The sequence below is a fragment of the Salminus brasiliensis genome, chromosome 4, assembly GCF_030463535.1.
Source record: "Salminus brasiliensis chromosome 4, fSalBra1.hap2, whole genome shotgun sequence".
NCBI classification, from domain to species: domain Eukaryota; kingdom Metazoa; phylum Chordata; class Actinopteri; order Characiformes; family Bryconidae; genus Salminus; species Salminus brasiliensis.
In genome coordinates, this window is record NC_132881.1 from 48,706,997 (window position 1) to 48,729,787 (window position 22,791).

The window sequence follows — 22,791 nt, forward strand, 5'->3', positions numbered from 1 at the left end:
TTTCACTATAGTACAGTTTCAGCTCTTTAATTGAGTTAGATTGAGATACAGTACCATACTTTTACTATAGTACAGTTTCAGCTCTTTAATTGAGTTAGATTGAGATACAGTACCATACTTTCACTATAGTACAGTTTCAGCTCTTTAATTGAGTTAGATTGAGATACAGTACCATACTTTCACTATAGTACAGTTTCAGCTCTTTAATTGAGTTAGATTGGGATACGGTACCATACTTTCACTATAGTACAGTTTCAGCTCTTTAATTGAGTTAGATTGAGATACAGTACCATACTTTTACTATAGTACAGTTTCAGCTCTTTAATTGAGTTAGATTGAGATACAGTACCATACTTTCACTATAGTACAGTTTCAGCTCTTTAATTGAGTTAGATTGAGATACAGTACCATACTTTCACTATAGTACAGTTTCAGCTCTTTAATTGAGTTAGATTGAGATACAGTACCATACTTTCACTATAGTACAGTTTCAGCTCTTTAATTGAGTTAGATTGGGATACAGTACCATACTTTTACTATAGTACAGTTTCAGCTCTTTAATTGAGTTAGATTGAGATACAGTACCATACTTTCACTATAGTACAGTTTCAGCTCTTTGAGTTAGGTTGAGATACAGTACCATACTTTCACTATAGTACAGTTTCAGCTCTTTAATTGAGTTAGATTGGGATACAGTACCATACTTTCACTATAGTACAGTTTCAGCTCTTTAATTGAGTTAGATTGAGATACAGTACCATACTTTCACTATAGTACAGTTTCAGCTCTTTAATTGAGTTAGATTGAGATACAGTACCATACTTTCACTATAGTACAGTTTCAGCTCTTTAATTGAGTTAGATTGAGATACAGCACCATACTTTCACTATAGTACAGTTTCAGCTCTTTAATTGAGTTAGATTGAGATACAGTACCATACTTACACTATAGTACAGTTTCATGATATGACTGATGTTTTATTCCTTTACTAGAAAGGGAATTAATTAACACAGTCATTTTAATGCTGATTACCTGGCAGCTCCAGATTAGGCTGTATCTCAGAGGTCAGTCGTGCTAATTGCTCTTGTTTGTTTTGGACCTGACTGCGGTCATGTGGAGCAGTGTTATTATTATTTTTGGTTAAAGGTGATGTGTCTTTAAAAGAAAAAAAGGAGATCTGTTTTGACCGCAGGGATTTCCAAGTGTCTGGGCCCAAGGCATGCATGAGACACAGCACTGGGTCACCTGACCACAGCAGGGGGACGAGACACACCAAACGCCATCACATGATACGTCTTCCTCTGAACAGTGGAAAAAAAAAAATCTGATCTGAGGTGTCCTGAGGAGTCACACACACTCAGACTTAGGCCCAGAGAAGCATGAGCTAAGCAGAGTCAGGTGTGTTAGTTTGGGTCTGCAGCTGCAGGAGGGCCTGGCTGAAGTTTAAAGTGATAGTTTGGCTGAAAATTGGATTTACCTCTCAACCATTATTAACGTCCACTAAATAATTAAATCATTTAAAAAATGAATTTTTGTTATTATTATTAGTTATTATTATTTTAGTTATGTTTAACTATGTATAGTAATATATGTAATATATTTATGTTTTATTATTATTTTTTTTTTTTTTTTCAAGATTTCTAATAATTCAAGAACTCAAATACAACACTCACATTTTACCCCAAAACATAGGAATCAGTGTTGTCAATATAATTGTAACATTCCATCAATAAATTCCTCTATTAAGAATAATAACCATAAATTATTCATCAGTTATTATACCCCAGTTAGTCTGACCGCTCTGACTGAAGCCCTTCAAGTAAACACACGTAACCTAACAACGACACTGACGCTTACAAGACGAAAACACCAGCCATAACAGAGTAGCAGTGTCTTAATTCTACAAGTAAAAGACTGTCAACATCAATTACACTCAGTGCAGAAACTTTACCAGCTCTGAAAACATTTGTTCGGATTTAAATGTGGAAGATGAAGCTATTAATGAGCAGCCTGAGACTTCCTATTAGTACCAAAACCAAACGAGAGCTGATCAGGCTGATAGGCCTCCTAAACCGCTCGCAGGTAAACACAGACACCAAGGGTTTAAAACAGAGATGTTGCCAGGTAGGTAGGTAGGGTACATCGTTTGTTTGAGACACTGAATTAGATCAGCGGGAGCAATCAGAGGGAGCACGATCTGCTGCACTGTTTAAGGTGGAACGGGTCATTGGAATACAGAGCGGGAGAATATGGAATAAAGTTCAGCTTCATATAAAGGTAAGTTCTTTATCAGTGTGGGCAGCCGTGTGGGCAGCCGTGTGGGCAGCCGTGTGATTAATATAACTGTAACATAGCCTAATGTTTTGGCCGATGCTTGTAATCCTACTGATTGGGAAATTATTATCGACTAGTCTGAGTTCATACAGTGCTGCTGCCTCGTTTACCTGGTTAGTTCTTGGACTCCTCCCCCAACTGCAACTGGTCCTAATCTTTACCTGGTTAGTTTTTAGACTCCTCCCCCACTGCGATTGGTCTTAATCCCCACCTGGTTAGTTCAGAGACTCCTCCCCTTGACTTTAACTGGTCCTAATCTCCACCTTGTCAGCGTTGAGATTTCTCACACTGATTGCATCTGCTCCTGATCTCCTCCTGGTTAGTTCTGAGACTCCTCCCCATGACTTCAACTGCTCCTAATCACCACCTTATTTTCGGGAAACTCCTCCCCTTGACTTCAACCAGTCCTAATCTCGACCTAGTTAGTTCTGAGACTCCTCCCCCTGACTTTAACTGCTCCTAATCTCCTCCTGGTTAGATCTGAGATTCCTCCCCATGACTTCAACTAGTCCTAACCTCCACCTGGTTAGTTCTGAGACTCCTCCCCCAGACTTCAACTGCTCCTAATCACCACCTGGTTAGATCTGAGACTCCTCCCCCTGACTTCAACTGCTCCTAATCACCACCTAATTTTCTGGAAACTCCTCCCCCTGACTTAAACTGCTCCTAACCTCCCCTGACTGCAATCGGACCTACACACCAGCTCACCTGTGTCACCGTGCAGAACCTCGAGCAGTGCGGACTCACCTTTTCATCACACTGCTTCTCTTAGTCCACCGAGGACGCTGAGACTGATTAGCTGATCCGTCAATTCAGAGAATAAAGCCCTACTCACGCTCTCGCGCTCTGCGTGCAGCTCTTCAGTTGAGGAGCTCTGTGTTCCAGAGGCTGGGGGCTGTGCTGGAGGTTCATTTCCCCCCATATCCTCCTCAGGCTGGGACTGAGGGATTGGAGTAGAGGCCGGTGGCTCCGGACACTGCTGCTGCACTACAGCCTGCCGCAAACACACACACACAAAGCATTCTGGTTACTACACCTGTGTGAACATCAACAGAATCACTCTGCAAGAGAATGACGCTACCTCTATTCTTAACCAGCAAGAGGAAGAAGGAACATTTTCCCTCTTATTTAATAAAAGAAATGCATCCTAAACTGTGAGGTTTAAGAAAATGGACTTGGGAAAACTGGGGTTTTCTCTGGGTATTATTGGAGTTACTCGTTTCGGATCTTCTGAGGCCTTTAAAGAACACCACCTGCCTAAGGATGAGCCTCACAATCACACTGGCTCACAGATCATCAAAAACACTGGTTCCCAACAGTGGCTTCAGCAGCCACAGATTTATTTAAAAAAAATACATAGAACACCACAGATTTATTAGATTAAATGTTTGAGACCATGCTATGTGGACTAAAGTATTGGGACACCTGCTCATTCATTGTTTCCACTAAAATCAAGGGTATCAGCATTTGTTGGAGTAACAGTCTCTACTGTCCAGGGAAGAAGGCATTCTGCTAGATTTTGGAGGACCACTGCTATGAGGTGGTGTGATCACTACCCCAACTCCACAACTCGTCCTAAAAGTACTGGATGGAGCTCCACCACCATCATTCCAGAGAACACAGTTCTTCCACTGCTCAGCACTGAACAGCTCAATGCTGGGGGGCTTTTTACCCCTCTCCGTAATCATACATGGTATAACTAGTAATGAAACGCTTTGATGACTGTAGTCCTTCTTATAGTTGTGGTCTGAGGTTTCCAGAGTGACTTACAAACTACAAGATACACCTAAGATTAGATACTATTCAATTCAATAAACTTTTTATTTATTTAGGCTTTCTACAACGAATGTTGTCACAAAGCAGCTTTATAGAAATCCGGGTTCGAGCCTCTTTAGAGAAGCTAGTGGCAGCAGTGGTAAGAAAAAAAACTCCCTTTGGGTCGAAAGCAAAAACCTTCAGAGGAACCCAGACTCAAAAGGGAAGCCCGTCCTCCACAGTTCGACACCGGATCATGTAAATTTACCATGTGTCGAATGCATCAAGCCCTAGAAGATGAAACGTGAGTAAGAATGATAAAAGGTTTGGGGCAGGATACTACCCAGTACAGTCAGTCCTGATGTAAGGTTGCTTTCAGCGGTTAGAGCGCCGGGATATTGATAACAGGGTTGTGGGTTCGATTCCCGGGCTCGGCAAGCTGCCACTGTTGGGCCCTTGAGCAAGGCCCTTTACCCTCTCTGCTCCCCGGGCGCTGGAGTTGGCTGCCCACCGCTCTGGGTGTGTGTGTACTCACTGCCCCTAGTTCACTAGTGTGTGTGTGTGTTCACTACCACAGATGGGTAAAATGCGGATGACACATTTCGCTGTACAGTGACAAATACGTGCACCTTTACCTTTAACAAAAAACCAAAGCATGGTATAGTTGATCCCCACCTATTGGTTGGACCAAAATTCGGTCCCTTGGTCCCTGAACCATGGTCGGCGGCACCTTTCACACCTATTTCCTTTTAGATCGGACAAACTGAAAATTCTGAATAACACATCCTGAGATGGACCAGGATGTGTCCTGTCCAGGGGTTATTCCTGGCTTGCACCCAGTGTTTCCGGATAGGCTCTGAAAACAAGAAATTCTTAAGAATATTTTAATATTTTTCTTGTTTTCTTACTCATGTGGACGAATAGTTTTGGCGCTTCTGTTGTGTTCGTAGACTCCAGAGCATGAAATGGGTCTTTAGCAAGTTGCATTTATCAGCCATCAACCATCTTCGGTCTGATATTTGACCCTTCATCTTGGCAGAATTAGCCTTCAAGGCACAGTACACGTATTTTCGATTGGGTTGAGGTGAAGATTTTAAGAAGGCCATTCCAAACGCTTAATGTTAGCCCGCTTTATCCATTCCAAATCATTATCTCTGATGTGTGCTTGGCTTCATTGTCCTGTCGGGACACCAAACTGTGTCCAGGTTCAATCGTCTAGCTGATTGTTTGAGCTTATGCTGACCATAAACCACTTTTACTGGCAGCAGACCAGCCCTAGAGCATGATCCTGCTACCACCATCATGCTTAACAGCTGGTCCAGTGTTCTTGGGATTAAGTCCCTCACATTTGCTCCTCTAAACATACATCAGCTCAGTCTTTGTCTCATCTGATCATAAAACTCTCCTTCAGAACTTCAATGTAGCTTGAAGGAGTCGTTTTATGAGGAGGACCTTCTTACTGGGACAGCAGCCCCCCAAAGTGATGTATCTGCTGGAGTTCCAGCAGCTTCCAGCTCATGCCAGACTTGGGCCTTCTGGTTCTTGGATTGTTTCTGGCCTTCCCAACCAACTTCAGGTCTTCAGACTGATGCACCTTTTTTTAATCCCTTAAGAACAACATCCCAACATTTAATAGACCTCAAGTTAATCATGAAGAATGAAAAACACCCCCCCAATACTCCGCCCCGAGGACTGGGGACAGCTGTGTATGAGGAGTGCAGTGGGACTGCTATTCATCACCACCTAGCAGCCTGTCAATTAGGACTGCACTTCACAGGGACACACAGACACACCACAGAGACAAGGGCAAATGGCCTCACCTCTCAGAGAGCGAGAGAAAAGCAGAATTTGATAGATGGACGGCAGCGTATACGAGTAGACTGGCACTGCAGGACGCTGGCACTGCAACACCTGCTTGAACACGCTGAAGCTGTAAACCTGCTTCACTCGGAGGGTCGTCTCAGGTCCACCTCATACGGCCACAACCTAATGTCACAGTGACGTGACCAGCAGGTAGTTAGGGTAGGTTCTCTGCGGTAATAATCTTAGGGAGCGTCTCCTCAGTGCTTCGTTCTCAGACTCTTAGGGAGCGTCTCCTAGTAAGTCTGGGCTCTTCAGTGGTTCTTCTCTGGGTTTTTAGGGATGTTATTCTTTTGAGTCTCAGTTCTTTCACTGGTCCTTCTTTATGCTCTTAGAGGAACCAAGACTCAGGAGGACAACGTCTACGAGTGGTTGTTCCTCTTGCTCTTTGAGAGCACCTCCTTTTGAGTCTTGGCTCCTTTCAATGGTTCCTTCTTATGCCTTTAGGGAAGTTCTCAATGCAAGTCCCGGCTCCTCTCAGAAGGTTCTTCACACTTTTAGGGAGGTTATCCTCTTGAAAATCCGTTCTTCTTAGCGGTTCTCTGATTGTCCCAGTTCCTCTCAGAGCTTCTTGGTTCTTCTCAGTGATTCCTTCTTTTCCATCTCCGTTCTTATCAGTAGTTCTGCAAACTCTTGGAAAATTTCAGCTTTTGAGGCCTAGTTCTCCTCAGTTCTTATTAAAGCTCTTAAGGAAGTTCCTCCTTTTGAGTCTCGGTTCCTCTCGGTGGTTCTTGACAAGGCTCTTCAGGAGTTTCTTCTTTTAGGTCTTGGTTCTTCTCAACAGTTCTCCCTCATTCTCTTGGGGAGGTGAAACCCCTTTGGATCCTTTGTGCTTCTCAGGGGTTCGTCCCTCACTCTCTTGGGCAGTTTTTCTTTATGGGTCTTGGTTCCTCTCAGTGGTTCTTGTTCTTCACAGTCTTATGGAGTCTACATTAATGGTGATCATTAGGAGGCTGGACCTGCATGGCTGTTATAGAAAGTGCAGTACAGACTGGGTGAATTAGAATTAGAAGGTGTCCGCCAAAACTGAAGACAAGCTCCAACATGATTAACCACTAACATTAACCACTGGCTACATTTCGGCTGTGTTAAACACACACCTGTATCGACTGCTCTACATATAACAATGATTTATGTGACGTGGTACGACCACGGGTGAGAGCCACATCCAACAGACATGCGTTCGTCTGCAGATACAGCAGGTAGAGAACTTTGCTTCGAGTCGGAAAGAGTTTAACTGACTCCAACAAACAAAACACAGAACAAACGTCCTCTTTCTTCCCAAACAGCCGCCTCACAGGAGAGCGTAGAGGCTCAGCCACCATGATGGATTCTGAGGGGTACCCTGTAGATGATTAGAGCCTTGGCACCTGCTTCTCTCACCAAGAGGGAGCAAGTTAAATTGAACCATCTTAGGGAGGGATTCTTCTGTTCGGTCTTGGTCCCTTGGAGTAGCTCTTCTTCATGCTCTTAAGCAGGTTACTTCGGTTGAGTCAGTTCCTACTTTCAATTCCAGGTTCCTCTCAGTGGGCAGTCCTCATGCTCTTACAGAGGTTCTCCTTTGATTTGATAAGTGTCCTCATGAATAAAAAAACAGCTTGTGTTACTCGTTAGCTTACTTAATAGTTACAGAGGTTTTGGGAAATGCTTATTAATGAATTAACATTCTTAAGAACTATTTAACACAGTACTTTAATTTCATATTTCATTTTAACTAAGTATGTTAGAAAGTACTTTAACTAAACTGTTAAAAAACTAAAGTACTTTACTTTAACAAAGTACTGTGACCAAGAACCTTACTTTAACAGAATGTTATGTAGTATTTTAACAACGTTATTTTATTTTAACAACGTACGTTACAAAGTACTTTACTTTAAAAACATACATTACAAAGTACTTTAACAAAGTACTTTATTTTAACAACATACATTACAAAGTACTTTATTTTAACAACGTACATTACAAAGTACTTTACTTTAACAACGTACATTACGAAGTACTTTACTTTAACAACGTACTTTACTTTAACAACATACGTTACAAAGTACTTTAACAAAGTACTTTATTTTAACAACGTACATTACGAAGTACTTTACTTTAACAACGTACATTACAAAGTACTTTACTTTAACAACATACGTTACAAAGTACTTTAACAAAGTACTTTATTTTAACAACGTACATTATGAAGTACTTTACTTTAACTACGTACATTACGAAGTACTTTACTTTAACAACGTACGTTACAAAGTACTTAAACAACATACATAAAGTACTTTAACTACGTACATTACGAAGTACTTTACTTTAACTACGTACATTACGAAGTACTTTACTTTAACAACGTACGTTACAAAGAACTTAAACAACATACCTAATTTCAAAAATGTACATTATGACAAAGTACTTAAACAATGTACATTATGAAGTACCCCGATACTTTGTAATGTACAAAGTACAAGGTTGCCCCAGATATCGGTCGATACTTGGAAAAACTGGATGGGGGCCTCTCCTATAGTATAGCCTCTCCTATAATAAAACAAAAAAATTGAAAAACTCTCTCTTTCTTCGTGAACAGCTTCCTCACAGCAAACCATAAACCTTCAGCCACTTCTCCGTCGTAACGACGGCGCGGAGTCTGAGAGGTATGATGAGGGATAATTAGCGTGGACTGACAGGCAGGGCCTTGGCACCTGCTTTTCTCGCCAAGAGTGAGGTAATGAAAAATACAACACCACTGTCATCACCTTTGGGTTCCTGATCGCATTATCAAAACTACAGCCGCGCTTGGCATCTGGGTGTGACCTTGTTAACTGCCAGGGTAATTAAGTTTAACCAATTGGGAGAGAGGATGATAAATTATTAGCAGGGAAGATTTTGTTCACATTTTATTAAATTGGCCTGTCAAAGGGGTCGGCCAAATTATCTGGGGCCTCGTTTGCTGGAGGCCGGCCATATTGCTGCATCTGTTACAATTATTTATAATTTCAAGCAGTTGAGAAAAAAAAAAAAAAAAGTAAGAGAGAGAGAGAGAGAGAGAGAAAGAGAAAGAGAGAGAGAGAGAGAGAGAGAGAGAGAGAGAGAGAGAAAGAGAGAGAGAGAGAGAGAGAGAGAGAGAGAGAGAGGGAGGAAAAAATAAATAATAATAAAAAAATAAATAAATAAAAAAACAACCGCAGAGTTCGTTCGGCAGCAGCCGCGTAAAGCAATTTACAAATTATCTGATGAGGGAGTGTTTGAGGCTTTTCTCTCATTTCCAGCCAGCAGAGAAGAGATTGGGAAACACAGAGAGCGAGAGAGCGCGAGAGGGAGTGTGTAAGAGGAAGAGAGAGAGTGTAGTGCTGTAATTACAGAACGCGATTAGGCTCTTGTGGGACTGGCTGGTGCGGGAGGTCCCAGTGTAGATGGGGCAGGAACATATGGAGGAGGCTCGTGATTGCGCTCCCTGAGGCTCATGACCCGTCTGCTGGCTCAGGAGCGAGGGATGCATGCGAATGAGAGCGAGAGAGAAAGAGAGAGAGAGAGAGCGCGAGAGCAAATGCTCCACACATGCACCGTTTATACCACAAAACAAACTGGACCAGCACTAATTACCCATCCGGCATGAAACGGGTCTCAGACCTGCACTGAGCCAGAGCGGCACTGGGCCTGGGCTTCGGGCTGGGGAGGGCTTTCACTCGCTCCTGGACGAGCCGACAGAGAGGAACGAAAAAAAATAATAAACTGATGTCTAAAAGTCGTCAGTACGGGAGGACCGATGAACTCCTCGTGAGGCCGAACCGATTTCTGACCCTCTGGCAATAAAAACAGGATGTTTCTGGTGCTCCTGTTGTTTAACATTACAGCTACAAGGTAATAATAGTAATACGCTGTGTGGACAAAAGTATTGGGACACCTGCTCATTCACTGTTTCTTCTGAAATCGAGGCTAATAAAAGAGCTGATCCTGCTTGTGTTGGAGTAACTGTCTCTACTGTCCAGAGAAGAAGACTTTCTACTAGATTCTGGAAGAGGAGCATTGCTGTGAGGATCTGATTATAGTCCGCAACAAGAGTGTTAGTGAGGTCAGGATGTTGGACGATGATCACCACCCCATCTCTTCATCTCAAAAGTACTGGATGGAGCTCCTCCACCATCATTACAGAGAACACACTTCTTCCACTGCTCCACAGCTTCTCAATGCCCCTCTAGTCCACGCCTGGCATTAGTAGGCAGCATGGAGCCAATAGGGTCATGATGTTGATCTGCTCAATCTGTGTCAGCAATGGGTGCAGCTTAAAAGTAGTTGAATGCATTTATTAGTGGGGTATCCACAAACTTTTGGACAAATAGTGTATATTCTTATACTACTTTGTTTATTAATGTATACTGTGTAGTATCTCCGATAATACTACATATTCTGCACTAGCAGTGGTGGCTCAGCGGTTAGAGCTCCGGGTGTTGATGACAGGGTTGTGGGTTCGATACCCGGGCTCGGCAAGCTGCCACTGTTGGGCCCTTAAGCAAGACCCTTCACCCTCTCTGCTCCCCGGGCGCCGCAGCAATGGCTGACCACCAGTCCGGGCACGTGTGCTCACTGTTCACTGTGTGTTTCTCTGGTGTGTGGGTTTATATACTTTATACTTCTATTTTCTTACTCTGGTTTAATTATTGTACCATATACTCTACACTACTTAACCTACAGTGGCATGCAAAAGTTTGGGCAACTCTAATCAGACAGAGGAGTTGTCTGTTGTCAGTGAGGTGACTGGATCATTCACTATGATCTATACAGAACTCAGAGGTTCTCATCTGTCTGAAAGTTTACACCAAAATTATAATTATTAAACTTTTCTGCCAATAATATATCAACCACCCATACATCACACATCCCCATTCACTAACAGTCAGTCTTCATCCAACTGCAGTTCCTTTTCAAATCAAGATTTCTCGTACCCCCAAAGACCCGGGCCTGGTGCTGGAACTAGTGATGGGGCAAGGCTGCTGTACAGACTCCTGCAGAGGGACAAGGCGTGCAAGACTGTGTGTGTGTGTGTGTGTGTGTGTGACCTATGGGCCCAGAGCACATGGTCAGGGTTTATTAACGGGCCTCAGTACACACAGTTCTGATCTAATGAGAACACTCGAGCTGCTGCAGACAAAAAAAACACAGCGGCCGCATGATCACAGCGCGACTGCAGCCAAAACACAGCCGACTGCAGCAGCCCTGAACTCAGACAGGCAAAGACCTGTGTCCTCTTAAAGGGCCCATAGCCTGCTTTTTTGGGGTCCACTTTTTTCGCCGTTTTCTCCTGTTTTTGTGTGACAGCAACAATATGTAAAAGAGACATGTTCCAATTGGCTGCCCTGCATTGTACTGGGCTGAAACACTGCTTATAACCTCAGCATGAGTGGGCGGGGCCCAACTGCTGTTTGCAATTTTCTAGCTTAGCTGTTGGCAATTTTCCACTTAGTTTAACATATCCTACGACGAGGTTCTGTGGCAACAATACCTCTTAAAATGATAAATTCCCCAAACCCCAATTATTTTTCCTCCATGAGACCTTGTTGTGTTTATAATAGGGATGTCCTGATCCGGTACAGTGGATCAGAATCAGGGCCAATCCAAGCATATTTCAGTAGATCGGATACTGGCTATTTTAATCCCGATACAGTTCTGAGTCTTTGTTTTTAACCCTGGTGTTCAGAGCGCCATCTGGTGTCCTCGAGGCCTCATTAACGGACATTATCCCCAGCCGGCTGCAGCAGCCGTGTGGACGCTCTCGGAAGGTAAGTAAAGGAGTTGAGGTTCTGCAGTGTGGAGCTATTTTACAGTGGAACCTGAAAACAGACCATAATATCTGACCCTTTATAAAACGGTCTGTTTTACCAGCGGGAGAACCGGAGAACCGCTCACTCGCCTTTCTCTGTTCTTAAACCAGCACTGAAGAACCTGTTCAGAACCGAGAGGAGGCTAACGCTAATGCTAACACACACACATACGCTATAGACACCCCAATCACACACACAGCACATTCACCCACTATAAACCAGTTACTACACACCAGTAGATCAACAACCACAGATACCAGTCTGGAGTGTGTACCACTACACACACACACTCTCTCTTACACACACACATACACACGCACGCACACACGCACAGGAAGTAATTAGACTGCAGTGTTATAAAGGAGCTGGGAGCTGATTGGTCAGGGAGGAGTCTCAGATCAAAAAAAGGGGGTATCACAGTACCACTCAGCAGTCCAGCAGGACTGACCATGCCGTTTCTATTTCCGGGCAGTGGCCGTGTCCTCACGCATGGCTGTTTTGTCCACAGTTCCAGGGTCGGCCCGAGCCTTTATGGGGCCCTAAGCAGATTTTCATTTGGGGTCCCCCCTCCCTGCCCCCATACCACCACCTCAGCACCAGATGCTTCATCATTCCATAGGCTACACTGTGTGCGTAAATGTACTTACTATCATTAGCATTATTTTCTAATTAGCTTACAGCATACCGGGGGTCATTCTGGCTATTGTTTTTAACCTTACAGGGGAAGCAAACTCACAAAAATGAATAAATGAATCTAATTAAATTTCACTTTTAAATACAGAGTGCTGTACACGTGTTCAGTACCATCAGCAGACTGGACGCTGCACTTACAGTGAACAATCAACCAGTTTCATTTATTTTTTCTTCAATTTTGAGCAGATGTGAGCAGAAAAAAGAAAACTATAAGGAAGAGGAAGACCTGTGGTGGGAGCTGACTTAGAGTGATTTGCATAGAGAGCGAGAGCGAGAGAGAGAGAGAGAGAGATTGCGCAATACGCTGAAGCGCCCGGGCCTTTATCCACCACCCAAGCAGCGCAGATCTGCATCATTTGCCCAACAGTGGCAGCAGCCGACAGCAGAAATTGATTAACCTACTATTGGTGTGTTTCGGCTAGGACAAGATATTAATATTAAGCAATACAATTCGCCTTTACCTGTGTACCACATCTCCTTTTATTATTCAATGTTAATTTTGAAATATATATATTTTTTTCATGATATCTTGGAGCTCTTGGAGGTGGTGTTGGGCCCCTAAGCGGCCACGTAATTCGAATATGCCTTGTTCTCGTTACTAAAGCGATATGTCCGCCTGTCTGTCGCCTTAAAATATCCACTGAATTCGTGACTAACGGCTGACCGTTCTGCTGAAAGTGTGTAAACCTTTATTTACAATTTTGTCAAAATAAAAGGGATGTTGAATTCTTAATGGAGGGAAATGCTCGAATGCTTGTGCGTTTATATTAATCGACTAATAAACAAATTAATCGACGATTAATCGATAGGAAAATGCAATTGTAAGTGGCAGCGCTACAACAAATGCATTGTAAAAAGCACTAGAGTCTGAGGCACTCCTTATAAAGTCAGTGCGAAAGGGCAGCGGGGCTGAACTCCTGTTTGCTGAATAGATGAAATTTATATAAATGTATGTATGACATAAAAAATTACGTCAGATTAATTCCTCTAGATGGACTCCATGGCACATTTCTAAACTTTAAGAATACTTACATACAAAAATCAAACTACTTGATTTAATAAAGAAAAGGAAATATAAACAAATAAATAAATAAAAAAAAAAGAAATGAAGAAATCCCTGTTTTGTGATTTCTAAATCTCATTAATTGAAATGATGGAGAGTCTCTGGCTGTATGAAAGCGTCCCGTCTATATGCTCAATATAAATAATAAGTCAAGGTAACAGAACCAATAAGGTGAAGCTGCATTTCCATCCGTCCACCACCGAAGCCGAAACCGCTCGATCCAAAAGAATAAACCACGTGCCGCCATCATCATCATCATCATCATCCTTCTCCTTAAGTAACTCTGGCTCCAAATGGCCTGATATTTATTTATTTATTTATTTAGGTACTTACTTTTTATTTATTTTTAAGCAAACATGACGGTGCCGGCTAATTGGCAGAGCGGCGGTGTGCGATCTCTCCGCTTCCTCCGTCACCGTGAAACATTTAAACCCCAAACACACACCGGCTGGCTCTCAGTATGCGGCGGCTGCTCCACATGATGGTCCTGATCAAAGGAAACACGGCTACTCTTCTAAACATGACCCCACATAACAAGCCGTGTGTGTGTGGGGAGCTGACACTTCAATTATACATCTGACAGCTCCCGCGTACGCTAACGCTAATAACACACAGGCGGCACCTACGCGCGCACACACACACACACGGGCGAACGAATGAACACTGTCGGAGGAAGCAGCTCAGTCTCCAGGCCTTTTGGAGCAGGGATGGAGAGAGAGAGACAGGCAGGCAGACAGACAGACAGACAGAGGAACAGAGGGAGGACTATACAAATTTCATCAGCGAGGAGGATCTCTCTCTCTCTCTCTCTCTCTCTCTCTCATTGCCAGTCTTCCCGCTCGTACGAGGGAGTGTTAGAGGAGTGAGATCAACATTAAAACCTCCAAATCAAAGCAACACTCCTCAAACTGTTTGCCGCCAAACCTCCCCCAGCCCCTCCGAGCTGTGTGCCATCCCCAACACGACAAACAGGACACTCCAGTAGCACAAAGCTGACTGAAGCTGAGGATGTGAGGCACTTCTTGGATCTGGAGTGTAAGTCTGACTGACCAAGTGACCTCACCATCAGATCTCAGGCAGGTTGTGGTGCTTCACATCAGTGACACTCTGTGTACCTGATCTGAAAATGTGACAGACCCCTCACGTAACCTCAGATTCCAACAATTTGACTGTCCTTAGTGTTAAGTAGTCCTTCAGTCATCACAGCACCCCAGTACAAGATTCCCCCAGAATAAACAGCACACACACTTTCAGCCTACACTCAGACGACAGCGGCGCTAGTTTGCCCTGAACAGTGTAAACGTTAAAGAAGGATGTTTTATTAGAGGGTTCAGAGCTTTCTGGGACAAACTGAATCGTATCCTTGTGTTTGGCTCGGCTCCCTGTTCCACTCGGCCCTCCAATAGGATCAGCTCCCCGTTAGGATCGACCCTCTATCAGGATCAGCTCTCTGGACAGACGCAGAGATCATGGTTACGATTCCACAGTGAGCAAACTAAGCATGACAGTGGCGGGAGAGCCTCCCTAAAGCATGAGAGAGAACCACGACTCCAAAGAACCTCACTGGGAGCATGAGGATAAACCAAAGGAGAACCTCCTAAAATGTGTAAAGAGAGATAAATCTTTATAAAAGGTTCTCCTTTGGAGTCGTGGTTCTCTCTTATGTTTTAGAGAGGTTCATCTTTGGAATCGTGGTTCTCTCTTACACTTGAACAAGCTTGAACAATCCATTCAGTCCAAAGGAGAACCTCACTAAAACATGAGGAACAACCAAGACTCCAAAAGAGAACCTTCCTAAAGCATAAGAGAGAACCAAGGCTCCAAAAGAGAACCTTCCTAAAGCATAAGAGAGAACCAAGGCTCCAAAAGAGAACCTTCCTAAAGCAAAAGAGAGAACCACAACTCCAAAAGAACCTCGCTAAAAACATGAGGAACAACCAAGAGTTTAAATGAGAACCTCCCTAAGAGCATAAGGAAGAACCACAACAAAACCAGAATCTCCTAGAGATCACGTGGAAAAACCAAAACTCCAAAAGAGAACCTCCCTAAAGCATAAGAGAACCAAGACTCCAAAAGAGAACCTCCCAAAATGCATAGAGAGATAACCCTTTATTAAGCATGCACAATCCATTCAGTCCAAAGGGAAACCACCCTAAAGCATAAGAGAACCAAGACCTCAAAGAACCTCACTAAGAGCATGAGGATAAACCCAATATTTCAAAAGAGAACCTCCCTAAAGCATAAGAAGAGAAACTCCTCCTGGGCTTGTTAAAGAACCTAGACTCCAAAGAGAAACATCTTTAGATCATAAGGAAAAAAACTATATTCAAAAGTGAGAACCTCCCAAAGAGCATGAGGAAGAACCACGATTCAAACAGAGAACATGTCCGTCATCCGACTGTCATCTCACCAATTACAGCTCAGCTTTCCATTAAAGCACAGTAGCCCACCGGCACAGTGAGTGTGTGTGTATGGGGGGGGGGGGGGGGGGTTCTCTGAATATCTGCCCAATACAATTAGAAAGTGCTTGTTTGGGGTTTAGAGCCCAAACGCCTGGGGGGTGGGGGTGGGGGGGGGGGGGGTGAGTAGTCTGGGTGGTGTGATGAATTGCAACTGCAGCACACAGAGTCCCACCACACACACTCCCAACCAGAGCAAGGCACAGGCGGCGCCGCGAGGACATCGGGTCAACGCCCCACACAGCCAGACACACCCCAACGGCAGCACCTCTATCCACTACGGGGTTGCCGTGGCGATTGACCACCTGGCGATAGTTGCTGAGAAGACAGAACTGCGGGCAGCGTCACCTGCGCCTCCAGGTGGGCTGGCGTCCCAGACCTGGTGTCCAGACGCTGATGATAAATACCACACACACACACACACCTCCCTCCAAACCAGACATTAATAATTCTGCACCGCCCGCTCGGCACAGGAACGAGGGGCTTCAGAAACCCACAGGGCTCGCATTAGCCTCCAACTACAGGCCATGTAATACTGGCTGGAGTGAGGGGCGGCACCACGTCTCCAAAAGGTGTTGTCTGGGAGTGTTTATTTTAATGTCCAAATATTTGTGGACACACTTTCTAATAAGTGCATCCAACTACTTTGCGTTGCTCCCATTGCTGACACAGGTGTGCAAATGCACACACACAGCTGGTGTAGTCCCTGTAGAAAAGTACTGCCAATAGAATAGGACTATCTCACTTCCTCTGTGTGTGCGTGTGTGTGTGTGTGTGTGTAGTGGTACACACTCTGGACTGGTATCTGTGGTTGTTGGTCTACTGGTGTGTAATAACTGGTTTATAGTGGGTGAATGTGCTGTGTGTGTGATTGGGGTGTCTATAGCGTATGTGTGTGTGTTAGCATTAGCGTTAGCCTCCTCTCGGTTCTGAACAGGTTCTTCAGTGCTGGTTTAAGAACAGAGAAAGGCGAGTGAGCGGTTCTCCGGTTCTCCCGCTGGTAAAACAGACAGTTTTATAAAGGGTCAGATATTATGGTCTGTTTTCAGGTTCCACTGTAAAATAGCTCCACACTGCAGAACCTCAACTCCTTTACTTACCTTCTGAGAGTGTCCACACTGCTGCTGCAGCCGGCTGGGGATAATGTCCGTTAATGAGGCCTCAAAGACACCAGATGGCGCTCTGAACACCAGAGTTAAAAACAAAGACTCAGAACTGTATCGGGATTAAAATAGCCAGTATCCGATCTACTGAAATATGCACAGGTCATCCCCAGTGGGCCGATCCAGGCATATTCAATGGATCAGGTATTGGCTATTGTAATCTCTACACTAGCCACAGTGTTCAGAGCGCCATCCTCAAGGCTCCATTAATGCATATTATGGCCCAGCCGGCTGAAGAAGTGCAGACGTTCTCAGAAGGATGGATTGTTTTTAATGAATAAACAATGTATAAAACATTGGTCCCCTTACTAACCCCCTCAGACTACATCCACACCCCTTTCGCTTATCTCCATAATGTGAATGACAGTGGTTCTTTATACTGTATCAGAATTTTAGGATAAATGGAGCAATAGAAATGCTCCAACATTACTTTTACACTGACCTCCATTGAAAGTCTAGAAGGTGTTTTCCCTTTCCTGTAAAGCTGCCATTTCTCAGATACGTGTGACGGTTACCAGGTTCTACACAACCAATATATAGTGCCTCATACCAGCAGCGCATTACCCCAGCCCGGATTCACGCACTCTCACTCTGAGCAGTGTTCCAGATCTGGGTCCAGAGTGACCTGAGAGACGGAAGCTCCTGTTCAGACAAAGTCCTGGCAAACAGCGCAGAAACAAAGCCAACCCCTCCCTCCCTCAGCATACCGTTCAAAGCTCCTTATTCAAATCAGCAGCTCCCCCACCCTGCACCTCCACATACACACGTACACGCCCCAATACCCTCTACTCCCACCCACCCGATCGGCACTTTGATCATCTCCAACTTCCAAACATTTAAAATTAAAATAGCGCCGTGTAAAAAGCTGTGCATTAGAATTTAACAGGTGTTCGGGAGGAAGTTGTTACAGAATTTCAGATTACGCTGGAATACACACTCCTGTCAGTGCAATTACAGCCGGGGAACGGAAAGCCCTCCTGACTGCGCTGCATACCATGGGATACCTGATCTGTTCACTTTGATGTGGGAAGGTAAAAAAGTTAAGAAACAAAGCAGCCGAGCAGCCGCTACATGTGTTCGGTAAACACGATTTAATATTGATGCTGCGCATCGGATCCACGCATAAGACATGCGCTGATTATCACAGCTGCCCAAAAAGATGTGATCTGCCTCCTTATGCAGCCGTGCAGTGCATGCACACACACACACACACACACACCTACTTATATACACACGCCCTGTTCACATCTCCATGGTCTGGAATGCAGCCCCACAGATCTGAGTATTAATTACTGAGGGAACTCGGCATAGCTGTACTTAATGACTCGCTAATTGACCCATTTATATTTGAACACAGTCTGCATTAATGGACGCTAACCAAGAAGAAGGAGGTGAGCCCTCCCAAAAAACACTGCCAAAACCCACCCGGCCAAACTCACACTACCGGGCAGAAGTCTGGAATCAGTGCCTGAAATAATATCAAAACAATCTGAGAGCAAACACACGCCCAACATCCTCCTAGTCCAACAATTCACTTTCTACAGTTACTATAACTAATATACATTATATTATAAAAGAATATCCAGTATGAAGCTCTAATAACATTAATATCCAGTATGAAGCTCTAATAACATTAATATCCAGTATGAAGTTCTAATAACATTAGGATCCAGTATGAAGCTCTAATAACATTAATATCCAGTATGAAGTTCTAATAACATTAATATCCAGTATGAAGTTCTAATAACATTAGGATCCAGTATGAAGCTCTAATAACATCAATATCCAGTATGAAGCTCTAATAACATTAGGATCCAGTATTAAGTTCTAACAGCATTAATATCCAGTATGAAGTTCTAATAGCATTAATATCCAGTATTAAGCTCTAATAACATTAATATCCAGTATGAAGTTCTAATAACATTAATATCCAGTATTAAGCTCTAATAACATTAGGATCCAGTATTAAGCTCTAATAACATTAATATCCAGTATTAAGCTCTAATAACATTAATATCCAGTATGAAGCTCTAATAGCATTAATATCCAGTATGAAGCTCTAATAACATCAATATCCAGTATGAAGCTCTAATAACATGAATATCCAGTATGAAGCTTTAACAGCATTAATATCCAGTATGAAGCCTTAACAGCATTACAATAAACTACAAATTACTACAAACAGTGAAGTTTAGATGAAGAATGTATCATATCTTAATGTTCAGATTAAATCTTTAGGCAAATAATTTATTAAAAATTAAAATAGTATTTGTTTTCATGAATAAGTTTTCTAAAGGGGACAAGGCACAGAGTTTTTGTGAGTATATTAAGCTTTACACTGTGAAGCATATGCTATTTTTAAATATTCTCAAACCAGCAAAAGTGGTTAGTTGTGTAGGACACTGATGACAGTAGTTAACCTGATAATTAAATATGTACCGTAATTCTGTATATTTATTCCATAATTACTGTTTATTTACTCAACCAGCACTTTTTTTTCTTATATGTCATCTGCTATACTTGTAAGCTGTTAAATTCAAGCAAGAGTGTTAAATTTAGACAGAATTTGTGTGTAAAATGTTCATATTTAAGGTTGTTTAATGTAGAAGATCTGATCACTTATTTACACTAATAAATAAGGCACAGACTTTTGCATCCACGCACTCATTTCCAAATCATTTTTAGCTCTGTTCACTACACACACACAGCTGACGTCTTAATTCTGCAGCTTCCTACTAATTACTTCTATTCTACAATTCTATTATCAGTATATACAGTGTTATGCAAACTTTTGATGCTAAGTGTAAATAAGTGAACATTTTCAGACATGTTCAGACAATGCCCAAAAATAATCTCAGTAACTATGTATATGTATGGGTGTGTGTGTGTGTGTGTATATATATATGTATGTGTGTGTAATGTTTCCATATGTGATGAAGGACAGGAAAAGCACTTCCCTATAAATGGAGCAGCTGTGTAAGATGAACAGTGTGTGGTTAGCCAAAATGCATGTTAAGCAGAGCTCCCACACACTCACACTGAGTGAAGCATGAAGTAAACCACTTCTGCTGTTCTCCACCAAGGCCTCACCTTACACAGCTGGGAGTGGTAGGCCAGAGCCTGCGGGCAGGGTGTTTGTGTGTGGCTGTGGCTGCCTGGTACCAGGAATGGGCGATTCCACTGATCTTCTTCCTGATACAGGATCAAGGCTTGTATTCTAACAGGAGTGCCAACAGAGTTTATCCTCTATATTCAAACATACTCTATTCCATTAGACTGTTTTGTAGCGTTTTTCTGCAGGGTTCTCTGGAGTGATGATGGAGCTCAATAAAATACATTTGAAATGAGTAGGAGTGGCAGAACCAATCATCCAACATCAGCAGCAGTATCACTGATGCTCTCTAATGTGGCTGAATGCAGTCAAACACAGCACAGCAATGTTCCAAGATCTAGTCTAAAGCATCCCCAGAAGACTAGAGGCCTGCTGCAGACTGTTACAGCAGCCAAGGGGGACAAACATCCTGTTAGTATCCCAGAATTCCTAAGAAACACTTGACAAACCTTTGGACAACATATGTATGTAAATGAGCTCTATTCTGATTGGACGTCCTGCATTGTGAATGTAAACTTGAACATAAACGTACTTTGGATGTCCTGTCTCTTTGCTGCTGCTGCTGCTGATGTAGCTGAAGCTGGTGGAGTTCAGCCTGGAGCTGGGAAACCTGCTGGTCCCTCTGGCGCAGCTGCGCGGTGAGGGCAGTGTCCCTCTGGCGCAGCTCCTCCTCCCTGCTCAGCAGGGCCTGGTATGACACAGTCAGTTCACTGTAGAGCTAAGAAAGGACAAAGGAGCGAGAGGTTAGAGCGCAAGTCTGTTAGAGGATGGTTTGAGGGGTATGTATATCGTGATAATATTGCACTGCTGTTTTTTGGGGGGACGAGGAGCTTAACCTCCGAATGTGCGGAACAATCAGCTGGACGGGGAACAGAACCCCCCCCCAAAAATAACAGGAACACACTTCATGGAGTTTCGATGGCGACTTATGAGGACAGATGTGAAGATCATCAAGAAACGTGAGCAGGCCTCTTGAGAAGTGACTCATCTTTTTACACACTGCACACACAGGAGTGTGTCTTCCGGTCTGTGTAGGCTGTCTCCAGGTGCTACTGTCTGAGTGTGTGCAAATGCTGCTGTGGTAGTGTGTATTGGTGTGTACTTGGGTGTGTGTCTGTGTTTGTGCGCGTTTCCCAGTAAAAGCAGCAGTTTTGGGGGAAAAGCATTTATCGTTGAGGACAGCAGCCAAATTGTCCTAGTCCCCACAAAGAGATAAATGCGCACACACACACACACACACACACACACACACACACACACACACACAATAGTAAAAAAAAAAAAAATCCACACTCCCTCTGCCAGTGACCTGTAAGTGTGTGTGTGTGTGTGTCCTGTACCTTCTGGTACGAGGCGGTGTGTGTGCAGTGGGCCTGTTCTTGGCTGCGCAGGACGTGCTGTGTGTCCAGGTTGAGTCCCTCCAGCTGCTGAATCAGCTCAGCCTGTTCCCCTGCATGCGCCACACTCTGCTTGTACAGAGCCTGCAGCTCCGCCAGCTCCTGCCTACACACACACACACACACACAGGTTTATAGTGTTAAGTATTGATACATGCATTTTCATGTAATTACACAGAGCTCTAATTACAGTTGTATTGTTGATGTTCTGTATATATTCTCTATATATATAAATTGTGACATTTAAACTGAATGATATCATTCTAGTTTTCACATTCGGTAGTTTTTAAATTTTTTAGGTTTCATGAGTTTGAAGTGCATTTATTCCTTGTGTTTTTATGTTTATTTATTATTATTATTATTATTAAGCATACACAAAGTAATTCTGAATTAAATTCCGTCATCAATCAGTTTTATTTTACTGCACATAAAATGTCACCAGTGTACTGCTGAGACACCCTCTCGAACATAAACCTTTATATAGACTGCTAATATTTGGCATACTGGTCCTTTAATAGAGACATGAAGTGTGTTCCAGAGTGTTCCAGAATTCTCTCCTATATTATTTGAATCTCCTCTTGGTGGCGTAATAGAGCACTGTTTTAAAGCAGATCAGCTTTCATCAATTACTCACAGTGAGAGCTAGCCATGCTACAGTACAGCCTCCAAACATGGTGGTGGAGGTAGTTTCATCATCAACAGCTCACAGTGAGAGCTAGCCAGGCTAAAGTACAGCCTCTATAAAGTCGTGTGGCGTAGTAACCTGTGTGATGTAGAGCACAGCGGTCAGTCACCTGAGCTGCTGAAGCTGCCTCTCTCTCTCAGAGGCCTGCTGCTCAACAGTAGACAGCTGAGAGGAGAGAGCAGCACTGCGGCCCTGAACCTCCAGCAGCTTCGCCCTGGAGCTCACCAACTCCCCCTGGAGCTCCTGCAGAAAGACAGAGAGAAATGTAAAGATGTGCATCAACATACTGTACTAGTCTCATTACAGGATGTGCAGTGAAACTTAAAACAAATTCAATTAAATGCCATTTTTTGCTGGCTGTAAAAGACATTCCCACTGTGTAGAGGTAGAGGTCCAATAGTATTTATTTTTACTCCAATCTTGGAAACACATGTCGGATCATTGACAGCCATGTCCACAT

General features: G+C 43.4%; 1 protein-coding gene across 6 annotated transcripts in view; it reads right to left on the reverse strand.

Moving 5' to 3' along the window:
* cntln (centlein, centrosomal protein) overlaps positions 1-22,791 on the reverse strand; it is a 134,993-nt gene that overhangs the window by 89,163 nt on the left and 23,039 nt on the right. For 4 of the 6 annotated variants that reach the window (XM_072678605.1, XM_072678604.1, XM_072678602.1 and 1 more), the window contains exons 7-10: positions 22,441-22,574; positions 21,590-21,752; positions 20,782-20,967; positions 3,170-3,328 (exon numbers count right to left, since the gene is read on the reverse strand). In XM_072678605.1, coding sequence (XP_072534706.1) covers positions 3,170-3,328; positions 20,782-20,967; positions 21,590-21,752; positions 22,441-22,574 — 642 coding nt within the window. Of the gene's footprint in view, positions 1-3,169; positions 3,329-20,781; positions 20,968-21,589; positions 21,753-22,440 lie in introns of all 6 variants that reach the window. The other 2 variants (XM_072678608.1, XM_072678607.1) reach the window with 2 other exon arrangements.